This window comes from Canis aureus, chromosome 23 (genome assembly GCF_053574225.1).
Source record: "Canis aureus isolate CA01 chromosome 23, VMU_Caureus_v.1.0, whole genome shotgun sequence".
Lineage (NCBI taxonomy): Eukaryota > Metazoa > Chordata > Mammalia > Carnivora > Canidae > Canis > Canis aureus.
Genome location: NC_135633.1, coordinates 28,136,864 through 28,151,600, shown reverse-complemented (window position 1 = coordinate 28,151,600; position 14,737 = coordinate 28,136,864). Strand labels below are relative to the sequence as shown.

General features: G+C 44.2%; 1 protein-coding gene across 6 annotated transcripts in view; it reads right to left on the bottom strand.

Moving 5' to 3' along the window:
- Positions 1–2,317: 2,317 nt before the first annotated feature.
- Positions 2,318–14,737, bottom strand: part of NEU3 (neuraminidase 3) — a 32,440-nt gene continuing 20,020 nt past the window's right edge. For all 6 annotated transcript variants that reach the window (XM_077867044.1, XM_077867045.1, XM_077867048.1 and 3 more), the window contains one exon: positions 2,318–12,024. In XM_077867044.1, the coding sequence (XP_077723170.1) occupies positions 10,945–12,024 (1,080 nt within the window). In that variant the 3' untranslated portion in view covers positions 2,318–10,944. The remainder of the gene's footprint in view (positions 12,025–14,737) is intronic.

Below are 14,737 nucleotides of genomic sequence, written 5' to 3'. Positions count from 1 at the left end.
TCTCGCACAGCCACCACCCAGAGAACTGTTCTCAACCCAAACCTGGACAGTTCCTGGGGCTTACAGGTGTGCAGGAAAGTGGAGTGCTGACTCTAGAGTCTCTGGACCAGGATACTTGATTCCAGCATCAGTTTCATCACTTGCTGTGTGACCTTCAACAAGGTATCTGTGCAAGTCTATGCTTCTATTTCTTCTTTTATACAGAGCAGGTAATCACTGTTGCCCCAGAGGAGCAGTGACGGCTGGCTGGGCAGCCTGATAGGACATGATGGGGCTCACAGCCCTCACTAGCACCAGCCCTTCCGGTTGCCAGTAGCGAGGCATCCTCCACGGGTCACCATGGTTCAATGGATCTCAGAAAGACCCTTGATGGCTCTAGACTCACTGACAAACTACCTCAGTCCCCCTGGTACTGCCCAGAGATGGAAACAAGTTGCAAACAAGGCGGGGGAGGAGGGGTTGGGAGGACAAGCTTGCCCATTCCTGCCCTGTTGCATCACATAGACACACTCTGAATCCTCTCAACAACCTGAGGTTCATGTTATTGTGCTCACTTTACAGAGAAGAAATGCAAGCTCAACGAGTTTAGTAAATTGCCCAAGGTCTTACAGTACTGTGTTTTGGTTTTCTGTGTGTTTTTTAAAAAAGGAAGAAAGGAAGGAAGGGGGAAGGAGCGAGGTTTAAAAAAAGAAAGAGAACTAAGAGCCTTTATTGCTGCTTCAAGCTTCCTCTTGATTCCCGGCATAACCCTGATTTCCTATCATTTTGCTCTTTTCCATAAGATTCTGGGATGCCTGGGTGGCTCAACAGTTGAGCACCTGCTCCTGGCTCAGGGCGTGATCCGCTCTCTCAGGATCGAGTCCCACATCAGGCTCCCTGCCTGGAGCCTGCTTCTCCCTCTGCCTACGTCTCTGCCTTTCTCTCTGTGTCTTTCATGAATAAATATTTTTTTAAAAAAAAGATTCTATTCAATGAATTACATTCTCCCAAATGTCATTTTAAAGTGTTACCCTCCCTACTGCCATGTCCTTCCATAGCCTGTCACTAATCCCTACCCACAGGCCAGAGGTCCCACTGTTAGGAACACAGGCCTCTTTTGAGAATGGTCTGGATACAGGCCAGTCCTATCTCAGGCCCAGGTCAATCTCTCTCAGACACAGCAAGGAGGAGAGGCAGCTCTTGGTCCCAGCACCTCCCAAAGAAGCCAGGCAGAGGCTCCCCAGTCCAGCACTCTCAGGAAGTCATGCTCAGCTTCACCTCAAACACCCAAACTCAGCATTTTCTATGGTCCACCCAGTACTAATGGAAAACAGGCATTTGCAGCCCTACATGTAGGTACCTGGTTTGGAGGGCTCCCCACTGGCTGGATTTTGCCCTCCTGGCCAGGCACTTTGTATGATACACCAGAAGCAGCAGCCCAGCAGAAGCTCCTGAATCTGGAACCCACCTGTCCCTAGCTGGTGGGATCAGCCTCAGCTTCCGAACAAGTGTAAGTGTTTGTAGCTGTGGATCCTTGTCAAAGAGATCTGATGAGGGAGGATCTGCTCTACCTCCTGACTCTCGGCTTAATGTGAGGCGGGTGCCCTCCATTTGGAAGCACTGGGACACTCATTGGCCTGGAAAACAAACCCTGGAACCCTATTCCAAACCCCACCTCTACCGTCCTGAGTGTTCTAAGGAAATTTATTACTTTCTAGCAAGGGGGAATCTTCACATGAGAGGTGGAAGGCAGTTGACACAGCAGACTCCGGCCTCATGATTTAACTCCTCCTTTAGGTCTTCTCTGATTCCTGTTACCACCACCATGCTGACCTTGGGAGCCTCACTCTCAACTTTCAAGGCTCCGAGCCAAGTGTGCTCACCCAAGCATCCCTCGATGCTTGACAGCACAGCAGATGCCAAACTACAGCATTCAGATCAGGCTTTAGGAAGGTTTTCCAGTAACAATACAGACCGTGGTACAAACCTGGATTACTGGAATGACAGAAAAGGTGTTCCTCAGTTCCGGCCTGAGATCCTCTTAATAGCACCTCCCTGACTCCAGGGTTCACTTTAACTCAGGCTATTAGGGATCATCTTCTGGGTCATTTAGATGCCATCAAGTCTCAAACCAAAGGAGTGAGGTCAGAAAAGGCAAGAGTGTCCTATCCTGCCTATCCTGCCTAATATCCATCTCTGAGTTCCCAATTTTGGAGGATTGAATGTGGAATGATCATTAATTCATTCATTCAATGAATTTTTATCAAGTACCTACTGTGCTAGGGGATGGAATAATATGGTGAACAATGGACATAGTACTCTCCCCTCAAAGCTCCTACCTGTCCATAGGACTTGCCTTAACCCAAACTCCATGGCCTATAGCCATCTTTCAATTTCTTTTTTTTTTTTAAAGATTTTATTTATTCATGAGAGACACAGAGGTAGAGACACAGGCAGAGGGAGAATCAGGTTCCCTGTGGGGAGCCTGATGCAGGACTCAATCCCAGGACCCCGGGATCATGACCTGAACCAAAGGCAGATACTCAACCACTGAACCACCCAGGTGCACCCCATCTTTCAATTTCAATACAGAAACCTCAGCTTTGAAATCAGAGACATAGAGTAGCAAAAAGGGCATGACAGATTCCTGACCATTTTCCGACATTTGATCCAAAGATATCTGGGCCTGGGGCCCCTGAGGGGGATGGCGCTAAGGAAAGGGTTATTAGGAGACAGGAAGGAGGAACTTTATGTTCCTCCACACTGTGTGGCCCCCAAAGGCAGAAAATGACAGAGCAGGCATATGGTCAGATTATTCACTTTTGATCCTCATACTAATAGAGTTCAGCAATCTGTAGCTTGGCAACTCTCCAGGCTTATCATGCTCTGTGCTGACTCTCATTCTCCCCTCTGCAGATACGAAAAGCCCCTCTTCACAGAGCTGAGTTGTCAGCAGCCCAGCTAACCCAAGGCCTCTTTTTCCACTGCTTCCTCAGTACTTGGCTGAGTGCAAGAATCTTACAAATCTGCTTTACAAATGGAAAACCACCCTGTGGCCACAGGTCCAGGTCTGTTCCCAAGCTGTGGTGTCACCTTTAAGCTCCATGCGATTTGGCAAGAAAATCAATAGGAATCCCAGGTGATTATCATGTCATGGAAAAGCTAAATTTCGGACCCAGGAAGGATGCAGCTTACTGGCAAGCTAGAGACTGAAGTTAGATGCCTATTTGGGAAATAAAACTTTGCTCCACATGAACATTAGTAATAGCAGGCTATGTTCCTCTGACACCATGGAGCTGGCAAGCGTGTAAGAGACAGGTGGGGCAATAGATGGAGAGGTATTGAAACATAGTGCTATTCAAAGAGTAGTCCATGAACCTGCAGCGTCAGTATGACTTGGGAGCTTGTTAAAAACACAAATTTGCAGGCCTCAACCCAGTTCCACCAAATTAGATTCCTGGCGGTGGAGATAGGGGTGAGGGCAGGCGACTATTTTTTTTAACTTCTCCAGGTGATTCATATGCACAGGTAAGCTGAAAAGTACTGCTATCACACTATGCACACTTGATGGGCTAATATGATTACTGCAGAAAAATCATAATCACAGCAGATTTCATTCTTTGACTACTATGTGCCAGGCTCTTTTAAATTTTGAACTGAGTTTAAATACACATAGAGCATTTACACTTAACTCACAACAACCCTATGAGATACTTTTATTATCCCAAGTTATTACAGATGAAACTATAGTTAAGATACTTGCCTAATCACTTAACTTTTCCAAGGCTGTTTCCTTGTCTGTAGGCTGGGTACAATAATGCCTTGTTTTCCTGGTTGTTGTGAGGATTAGAGACAATTATAGGGAGGCAATCTCTGTTGCATGATGGGCTCAGACCTGGCCCATGGGTATAGCTCCAGGGACCGGTTCATAGTGGGGAAAGGCAGAGATAGAGTTGCTATCTCCAACCTGTCGCTCAATCAGAGTCCTACCCAGTGTCTGCTGGCCCTGACCTTCTCACTCAGCACTAATCAGCTTCACCTGCCATCAGGTTCTATGTTTATCCCTCAAGAGAATCCAAGCTCTCACTCTAATTCTATTCCTGGTTGAAGACAACACAATCTATGTTTAGGAGGCCTCTGGGTTGTGGGAGGCAGCTGTTCTGAAGTTGGAGGTACTGGAAAATAATCTCTAGCTAGATCTGGGCTTCCAAAGAAAGAAACAAATGCATTTTTTCTTGAGTAAAATAAAAGGGGAAGACGTTTGGTCTGAGAGGCCACTTTAGTGCAACTGTGAGACATGTTATCACTATGGGGTCCTCTTTACCAGCCTCTTACCAGTGGCTGGATGCCCATGATGTTCCAAGGAATTAAGAGGCACTATCTCTGCCTCATGTCAACCTGCAGGGTAAGCATCCCACAGTTCTGCCTCTTATTTGCCATATGACAAAAATATAGGTTTAGAATCAGATCTGACTTGATCACTTACAGGTATGAGACAGTGGAACATATCACCTTTGTTGAGTCTTGACTTTTCCATTTCTAAAATGGGTTGTTGAATTAAATGAGATAATGTATGTATAGCTCAACTCACAGTAGGCACTTATCAATGCAATTCCTCTTGCATCCTTTCTTGCATGTGCCATGCCCGGCCTTATGGTGGGTACTGAAAACACAGATGACTCAGACCAAGTCCCTTCCTACTTGGGGCTGAGTTTTCCCGCTTCTATACCCAGGCTGGGTCATTCCTCATAGAAAGGGAGCAAAAGGTCTGGGGCAAAACCAGAAGGTTGGGTAAAACCATGAAGCCTACAGTGTGCTAAAGACAGGACAGAGGTGAGGCAAGATTGCTGTCTAGCCTTGAAGTGCTCTCCTCAGTGGGCGGCCTTCATCTCCTCCTCTTCATCCATCACCTTCATTTTCAGCTTTTGACTGTCAGATGTTGCCAACACTGATGGCAATATGGATATCAAAGGGCAAACGATAATTTATTCACTATTTACATGACACCCTCTCGCAGATTCACTAGCTCCTCGTATCTACAGAGCTCCTGGTGAGTGGCCTTGGTAGGGCAAGGATTATGCCTCCTGCTGTAACTGAGTAAATGGGTTCCCCAGAGAGGGCCAGTGGCTGGCACAAAGTAGCCCATTGGGTCAGTGGCAAGCTCGAGGACATAGACCCTGGACTCTCCACCCATTCTAGTCCAGCCCTTCCTCCATTCTATCCCAAGGACTCTCCTGGTAATGTGCCCTTTAGGTAATGCTGTTCACTTTAGTAGACTGCATTGAAAGTTAATATAGTTCTGGGCAGCCTGGGTGGCTCAGCGGTTTAGCGCTGCCTTCAGCCCAGGGCCTGATCCTGGAGACCCAGGATCAAGTCCCACATCGGGCTTCCTGCATGGAGCCTGCTTCTCCCTCTGCCTGTGTCTCTGCCTCTCTCTCATGAATAAATAAATAAAATCTTAAAAAAAAAATTAATATAGTTCTGCTTCAGGTAGTGACTAATAGGTTGTGGTACCAAGTAATCAAATTTCCTCTGAGGATGGGTATTAATTTTTTTTTGCTTGCAAAAAATACCCAACTCAAACTAAAGAGATTAATAAAAATAAAGGGGGGCTTATAAGGTCCCATAACTAACAAAGTTAAGTCTATGGCATCAGCTCTTTTGTACTCCATTTTGGTTTAAGGATACCTTTTATAATCATTGGACTTATTTATGTTTTATCTACCATTTATGGTATTTGAAATGTTCAAAAGGATCAGCTATGCTAAGTCTGTAACTGGTATTTCTGTTGAAGGCAGTTTAATCAAATTTGTCATTGTTTAAATATTCAAGAGGTTTTGTTTTGTTTTGTTTTGTTTTTAAGATTTTATTCATGAGAGACACAGAGAGAGAGGCAGGGACATAGGCAGAGAGAGAAGCAGTCTCCATGCAGGGAGCCCAATGTGGGACTTGATCCCAGGACTCCAGGATCACGCCCTGGGCAGAGGGGAAGTGCTCAACTGCTGAGCCACCCAGGCGTCCCATTCAAGAGGTTTTCAATGTTTTAATGAATAGGAGTTTAAGAAATTGAGCACCAGGGGTGCCTGAGTGGTTCAGTCAGTTGAGCAGTCTATTTGCCTTCAGCTCAGACCATGATCCCAGGGTCCTGGGATCAGAGCCCCACGTTGGCTCCCTACTCAGTGGGGAGCCTGCTTCTCCCTCTCCCCCTGCCGCTCCCCCTGCTTGTGCTCTCTTGTGTGCACATGCACTCTCTCTCTCTCAAATAAATCATTAATCAAAAAAAAAAAAAAAAAAGAAATTGAGCACTGAAGTTTATGGAGTAGTGCATATTCCTCTCAAGCCCAAAGGTTCCCAGACATCAAGCAATCTAACAAACACACAAAAAAATAGGTCACTGGATTTTTAAAAAATGATCATATCAATAATTATTATAAAACTATTTTTAGGAGGTAAATTATTAGTTCTGTACATTTATGCTTTCATTTATGTCATTTTATGTATGACCCTTAGTTTTATGACAAAAGAGATGCCCATGTAAAACTTTTTAACAATTTGTTTTAAGAAAGCAGAGTACAAAGTCAAGTAAAAGTCATGAGTGAAGGCTATCACCCCGTATCACTGAGGTAAGTATTTGTGGCCTCACTAGCTACAATTTGGGAATAACCTCAGGGTGTTGTGTAAAAAGAAGATGTGCAGTGACAAGCCCCAGGGTAGGTAGACTGGATGGTACCAGATGGGAAGATTCTGTGTATCCCAGTTCCCTCACTTAATTACTTTATAGCTCATGTGTAATATGCAATCTAACCAGTCATGGTAATCTCTGCCCTGCTTCCCTCAAAAAGCAACTATGTTCCAATGTCAATGTATAAAAGTACAAAGGATTATTATCAATAAAGCTTTCTGGAAGTAAAAGTTCTGATGAAAAGCAAGAAAAGGCCTCAAATCTATTTTTCAAAAGTAGTTGGGTACAAACTAGATATAAGTATTAGGATGATAATCACCTCACAGTTTGACCTCAACAAAACAAATAGCAGTCATAAGAATTAAACTCTTTATTCATCTCTCTTGTTTCCAAGAGTCCTGGTAGTTTCTATAGTACAGAGGGCACTTCTGGCACTTGGTATCACAGAACCAAGACATGCTCGCTACACACTGGAAGCACAGCATCTCTCCTGGAGTCTTGGACAAGGAGCAGTTACAGAAACTCCAATTAGGGACAGAGGGGAAAGAGCACTGAAATGAGAACCCAAATCAAGGCTTGGCTTTGGGCTTGGGCTGTGATTCTGACACATCCAGGCAGGCAGCTAAAGCCAGAGAAAAGCTCTTTTTCCGGGAAGCACTGTGACTGACCCGGATGCAGGCCAGCAAAAAGAAGACTCATTTAGGGTGAGTGTTCAGTGGGTTTAGAGCACCATCCAATCCACAGAGGGATGCAATATGCTCCTCCCTATGGGGTAGCTTGCCCCGGCCTTCTCACTTAGCTCCAGAAGGCCAGGATTTTTGATTCCTTTATTCATTCAGCCTAGTTTTACTGCTGTCTGTTCTGCTCCAGGCCCTGTGCTGGGTGCAGAGGACACAGAAAGGAATCAGGCACAGTCCTTATCCTTAGGGAGTTCAGAATCCAATAGAAAAAGCATTTTTATAAAGAAATCACTGTAATTCAAGGTAAAAAGGATAGAGGATTCATACAGACTTGGCCCTCAAGGAATTCACAACCCAGCAGATGCCTAGAGGGCACAAGACAGACAATAATGATATATTGCACCCTGTAGTAATGACCAGAGGGAGGGAGGCTCCAACTATGCACTATGCAGGAGCAAGGAAAGGATGACATGACATATATTGAATAATGCAGTGGGGAAAACGCACAGCCTACTGAAGAAGACAGAGCAGCCTAATCTGGCTGAAGTAGAAGTATTGAAACCTACTGCCCTGTAGAGGAGGCAGGGGAGGCAGCCTTATGTTGACCTCTGTGGGTGCCTTGGGCTACCCAAGAAACAAGGTGCAATGTCTCTTATCTATGGCTACAGTTGCATGATATCCCAAGGATATGAGGGGAGATCGGTGACCAGGAGAAACAGATCCAAATAAACCACCAAATAACAAGGGCCTGAAATAAAAATAGTAGGAGCCTAGGAGTGAAGGCATCAGGGGTTTGGGAGCATGAGCAGGACCAGCAAGTTGAAGGGGTAGGAGGTGGATTTGGACACAGACCAGCAGCAGGAGGCCCCTACCTATGCTTTCTTGCTCTCCCAGTGATGAGCCATGTGTGCTGGATGGATCCATTCTAAGTGTCCAAAGATAGGGTGGGAGCCTCTGGGGGCAAAGGGACCACAGCCTCTATAGTCCTCTTCATGCCTCTAGATTAGAGGCCTCCAGTCTACCTTCCTCTTTTCTTCACAGCTGCCATTACCTGCCCCATCTTTTTCATTCTACCAACGTGAGAGGGCCTGAAATGGACTGTTAGGATGCCAGTGTCGCAAGAAGTTCCCAAGGGCCTGGAAAGCCTAAGGTACTTGGCACAAAGAGAGTCAGAGTGCCTACAGCAGTTTCTGTTGGTCACCTGGAACATGAACGAGTTAAACCAGCTTAAAGTTACAGGGCTGGGTAGGAACCTATCAATAGCCTAAACTGCCAGCCTGTGTGGGCCTCTGTCCCTTCCCCCACATTTTGGCAAACAGCTCCAGCCTGTTGTCATTTCTTCTTCACAGCAGCCACCACCCACACCACCTCTCCAGCCTAGGTCTCATATCTGGGCCATGTTCTCTCTCCTCCTAAACATGCCGGGACTCCTTCCTTGCTGTTCTTTCTTCATAGCTGCCATTGCCAACTCTGTTCCTCTTCCTAATCCTCATTCTGGATTCCCTTTGTCCCCAACCCTCTTTTCTTGCTTTTCATTCTCTTCATCCTTTAGACCCTGTTAGAGAAGGAAGCCATCCCCACGGTTCCTATCTATTTGGGGTATGGTGCTCAGGAAAACTTTGCAGAACAAGAAGCTTCCACTAGTCAGGAATGGGTTGCCCTTCCCCTGTTCCTCCTTGTACCACCAATTCTGTCACCCCCTCCACTGCCAACTTGACAGAGATCTTCTCTGAGTGGGCTTCATACAAAGAGAGATTTGTTTAGAGATTTGTGTGGAGATTTGTATTCATTATCTCAGCCAAAAACGGAAGGCTCTACATGCCAGACTAAATGTAAAAACCCTTCAGTAGGCTATTGAGGAGCCACAAATGATTTTCAACCAGGGAATGGCAATAGAAAGCACCTTACATTATGCACAGCTCTCGAAAATATTTAGATAAATGTACAAATGAGTGAATAAGTGATCATAACTGTGTACTAGGAGGATAACTTTGACAAATGGGTGAGAGGCTGAGGGAATTTTAAAAAGTCACTCTAAGCCATGGGCTTAAAGCCATATGCAGAAGTAGGTGAAGTTAATCTCTACCTTCATCCTGGTAGACTCTCCCCCATATGACAGGTACAACTGCAACCCCTGCCTCCTGGGCTCTGTTCTACAACCAAGACTTGCTTTCCAGGCCATTACTTGGCACCAAATTTAGTTATTTGATACAAGTTGGAGGTATTCTTCTCCTAAAATAGGGAGAAAAACCGTATCTTTGATAGAATTTCTGTTATAATAACAGGCTATGGAGAACTGAATCTAAAATAAGAGGAACCAATCTGGTATCATCTGAGACATTCAGCACTGGCAAATTTCAGCCCCAAATCTATCAAAGAGGCATCTCGACTTCACAAACAGTGATTGCAGTAGGTACAAAAAATAGGCCTGATTCAGAGGTCTGGAGTCCAGAGACCTTCCTAATGGTGAAGACCTTCTTCATGTGTAAAAAGGAGTGACTAGCCCAGAGCAATATTCTGAGGGAAAAAAAAAAAAAAAAAAAAAAAAAAACAGACCTGGGGGAAACCCAGCGACCTGGCCAAGCCCTGGGGCTGCTGACTCCAAGCACAATGAAGATACAACTAAGACAATGACATTAGGAGCTACCATCACCCCAACTTAAAGCCCAACATCTACAAACCAGCTGCCCTGATTTGCTTGAATTTTCTCACACTTCTAGCCCCATAAACTGTGAGCTCCTTGAGGGCAGAGAACATGGGAAGTTTTGTCTAATGCTTTAAAGTCCTGATCCGTGTCCTTTTCTCATCAGGCACCATCCTAGTACACGTACTTCAGGTTCATCTTTCATAGGAGTGATGCCATCAGAAACAGTAAGTATCATCCTTGGGGGCCACTGGCTTTGAGTTTCTCATTTTATTCCTAGGAAATAAGCATTCTGGCTGAGGAAGGGACGATTGAGCAGAGCTGCAAAGCTGGAGAAGGTAGGTGACCTCATGATTCTACTGTTCTGCCCAATTCCTCTAGGATAGAGAGCCTGTAGAGTTCTAAGCATGATTAGAAGGGTGAGGGTGTGTTTGTTCTTAATAAACCAGATCTTCCTTTGTGCCAGAACACCTGCTTGTAGCCTCACACCTGGATGAGTGGTGAGTCATTGGAAAAGATGAATCCTCTGACTTCCATTTCGAGATCAGAGTCCAATCAGAGACCTATACAGCCAGGACTCACTGATCATGGACTATGCAATCACTCTGCTGTTCCTAGGAATGGGAAGAAGAAAAATCACAGAACCAATCCTCTCATTTTACAGATGGAGACCTGAGGCCCAGAGAGTTCAGGTGACACGTCCAAGGTTCCAAAGCAAGCCAGTGGACAACCAAGGACTACATCATCGTTTCCCAACTCATAGTTCTTTCCACTGCGGTAGCTACGGCAAAATTTTCATTTTGCTCTTTGGAGAAGTGAAGAAAGGTGGGGAGCAGAATATTAAGTTTTTGGATTCTCTGTAGACTTTAATAAACTCTATTAACCTGGCCTCCATTATCCTGGCTGTGGTTGCCTTCTGTGGTTTCCTTTCTATGGAAAATTGGGTCCTAAGCCAATTTTTAGCTTTCAGTTGGCTCAGAGTTCTTACCAGGGCCGGTGCTATCCTCATGCATGTGGCTCAGGATCTCTCGGTCTGTAAACAGGCGGAAGGCAATCTGCTCACACTCTCGCTTGGTCCCACACTCAAACAAACATCCAAACAAGCCCTCCTTTTCCAAAGCAGCCAAATCAGAGTAGCCACAGGGTCCACAGTGCAAGATCCAGGGGCGGGACCAGCAGGCAGCATCCAAGGGGGTCTGGTTGAGATAGATGCCTAAGTTGACCCTCCGCTTCTTACTGGTTGGGTGTGAGTACAAGAGCCAAGATTTGGACAGAATCCCACCTTCCTGCTCTGGCCACAGTGAGCTGTCCAGCAGAGGGCTCTGCTGAATGGTAGGAGAATCTTTACCATTCAGGTCCTGGTACCCATGAAGGATCTCCAAGGGCCGGAAACTCACCACACTGCCTTGGCAGCCATGCGGGGGCTCACACAGCTGATTGCTCAGGGCTGGTCTCTGAAAGCATTCACCATTGTTAATGCTGAAAGCCTCTGCCCGGCACCTGTTTGGTGTCCGGGCACTGCAATACAGCACAGGGTCGCCAGCCCTCCCAGTCACCTCTGCCACTTCGCACTCCACTGTTGCCGTGGGCTTAATGAGCCTGCCATGGTGCCAGGTGGCCCCTAGGTCATCACTGTAGATCATCAGGGAATGAGGCTTGGCTTTACATGGTAGCCGGAAGCAAAAGAACCAATAAGGGATGTAGTAGGCATATGCAGGGATGATCAGCCTCCCTGACTGCAGCTGGATGCCATGACCTGGGCCCACAGCAAATGTGGCCCAACGCTTCACCTCTGCACCAATAACCTCTTCAGTCAGGTCCCTCACCTCGCTCCATGAACAGCCAGCATCTTGACTGCAGATGAAGCAGAGGCGCGCTGCATTCCTGCCTGACATGACCTGTTGACGCTCGGTGACATGGCCGCGCACACAGATGAAGAATAGGTATACACAGCCACTCTTCTGCTCCCACACAGGACAGGGGTTCATGGTCCGATGCCCAGGTAACATGGCTTCCATCAATGGCTTCAGGGGTTCCCACTAGACAAGGGGAAGGGAGAGAGAACAGGAGTGAGAGACTAACAGGAAGACATGAGGCTCATTGAAAGAACATTAGTATTTTTTAGTGTTAAGAAATAAATGGTATTAAAATCTATGAAATCAAGTATTCACTAATATTCACTAATTCTCAAATATTATAGGATGATTTATACTGCTGGGAAGAGGCAATGCTAGATATTGTACATGCTGTCCTCTATGCCTAGAACACTCTGCCTCACATTGTATAGATGCCCAATTCACCCTCCACACTCAAAAAAGTCACCTCCTTTGTAAAACTTTCTATGAAACTTCCTCCCCTCCCTTCTCCCCCCAAAAGCAGTTGGTGGCTTCCTCCTTGTACACACAGAAGAATTTTAGCATTTATTATATGATGATTATAATTTTTATGTGACTGGCTCCCTTCCTAGATTGAGTCTTTTGAGGACAGAAATAAATTATTCAAATTTTCTTTCTCTGGTGCCTACCTATCTCCTATCACATGATAGGAGCTAAAGAAATATATTTTCAAAGAAAGAAAAAAGGAAGGAAGAGGGGAAAAAAGAAAAAGAAAAGAAGATGAAGAAAAGCAAAGCAAGGCAGACAAATATGGAATTTAGGCAAATAAAGAGAAATTTTAAGCAAAGATTTTTTTTCCTTTCTCTACTATCCTGGGGACGCTATTCATAACTCTGTCATTAAAAAGTCAAGCATGAAGTCAGAGACACCTGGTTCAAAGCAGCCTTCATCACTTCTTGTGTGAACTTGGGCAAGTTACTTAAACTTACTTAACCTCAATTTCTTCAGCAGTTAAACAGAAAATATAGTAACACATGCTCACACAGGAGTTTGTGGTATAAGGCTAAAATGAGATAATGCGTAATCAGAAATAGCACAAAGAAAGGCCTAACCTCCTTAATATATTTTTAAAACTATATTAGAAATTGGTAAGAAAATTTTCAGAAGCCCAACTGGAATGGGCAAAGAGCAAGATTAAGTAACTCACAGAAAGAGGAAAAAACAATAAAAATATGTTTAATCTCACATATAAAAGAGAAAAGCAAATTAAAATTGAGGTCACACTTTTCATCTAACAAACTGGCAACATCATAATCTTTGACGCTACTCTGTTGACAAAAATGTGAAGAAACAGGAACTCTCTTATATGCAATGTAGTGCATAATGGTTCAACATTTATGTAGGGCATGTCAAAATTCCAGATGCATTTATCCTTTCTCAGCATGCCCAATTCTGAGAATTTATCCTAAAATATATCTGCTCATCAAATTAAATATATGCAAGATTACTCACTGTGGCACTATTCAGAACAGCAAAATATTGTGAACCCAAATATTCATCAGTAGGGAACTGGTTAAATGAACATACAATGCAAGAGACGAAAAAAGAAAAAAGGAAGACCTCTGCACACTGAGATAGATCTCAAATGAACAGAGCAAATTACAGACCAATGTATGCAGTATGCTACCCTTTGTATAAGAAATAAGAAGAAAAATTTAATAGCAGCAAACTAGTTTGAACCAACCTTTCCACTGAGACTAGGGATGACAGATAAAATATCAAAACAAAACCATCTGGTTAAAAGCACCAGAGAGAAAGTAAGAGAATGAAAAATTATAAACCAAGAACTGAGAGAAGTTCATTCAGAGAAGCTAGCCTGGTATTTCAAGTCCCTTTTCCTCTCAGGATATCTCTGCTAATTCTCAAAGAGAACTGAAAAGCTGAAAAGATGAACAATTTGTTTGACAGCCTTATAGGAGCAGGAAGGCAAAAATTTGGGGCCCTGGTAAACTCCCATGCTTTACGGTAGAACTTCAAAGAGCTAAATGCACAGAGTAAGGGTGAAACTGAAGTAGACCAGCTCTCATGACCACCACTCTAGAAAACTGGCTGGCATTATCTACTGAAGTGGAATATAAACCTACCCTCTGATTCAGTAATGCCATTTCTAGATATAAACTCAACAAAAATGCACGCACACAGTAGCAAAAACACGTACAATAATATTCAGAGCAGCCCATACACAATAGCTTGGATAAACCTCAAAAATATTGAACAAAAGAAGCCAAACATAAAGAATAAAGATGAAAAACAAGCAAAACTAGGGGCTCCTGGCTGGCTCTGTCAGTAAAGCATGTAACTATTGATCTCAGGGTCATGAGTTCAAGTCCCATGCTGGGTATAGAGTCTAATTAAAAAAAAAAAAAAACACTAAACTAGAGCTGTAAATCAGGATAGCAATTCCCTCTGAGAAAGAGAAGGGGGATAAGAGAAGTTTCTGAGGTGCTGGTAATATTTTATTTCTTGAGCTAAGTGATGAGTCTACAAGTGTTGGCATTTTCAGTTCACAGGTAGACATTCATGTTTTGTGCACTGGACATTTGTTTTCTATATATGTGTTATCACTTCATGTTAAAAATTTTTAAAGGGTGTGTATTAAGAATATATACTTGTATTTCTTTGTTTCTGTAAGAAGCAGCACTATAAGAGTACATAGGAAACAATGGTGACAACCTATAGGAAGTAGGGCACTAAGGATGGGATATATATATTTTTTTATAGTGTTTTATATGATGTATGCCACATGAATGTATTAACTATGTGAAATAAAACATTTAATCCCTGCATAAATGGGCAAAACATGTTATTAAGCAAAGCTCACATCAGAGAATCTCAGAGTCATAAGGACCTAGAATTA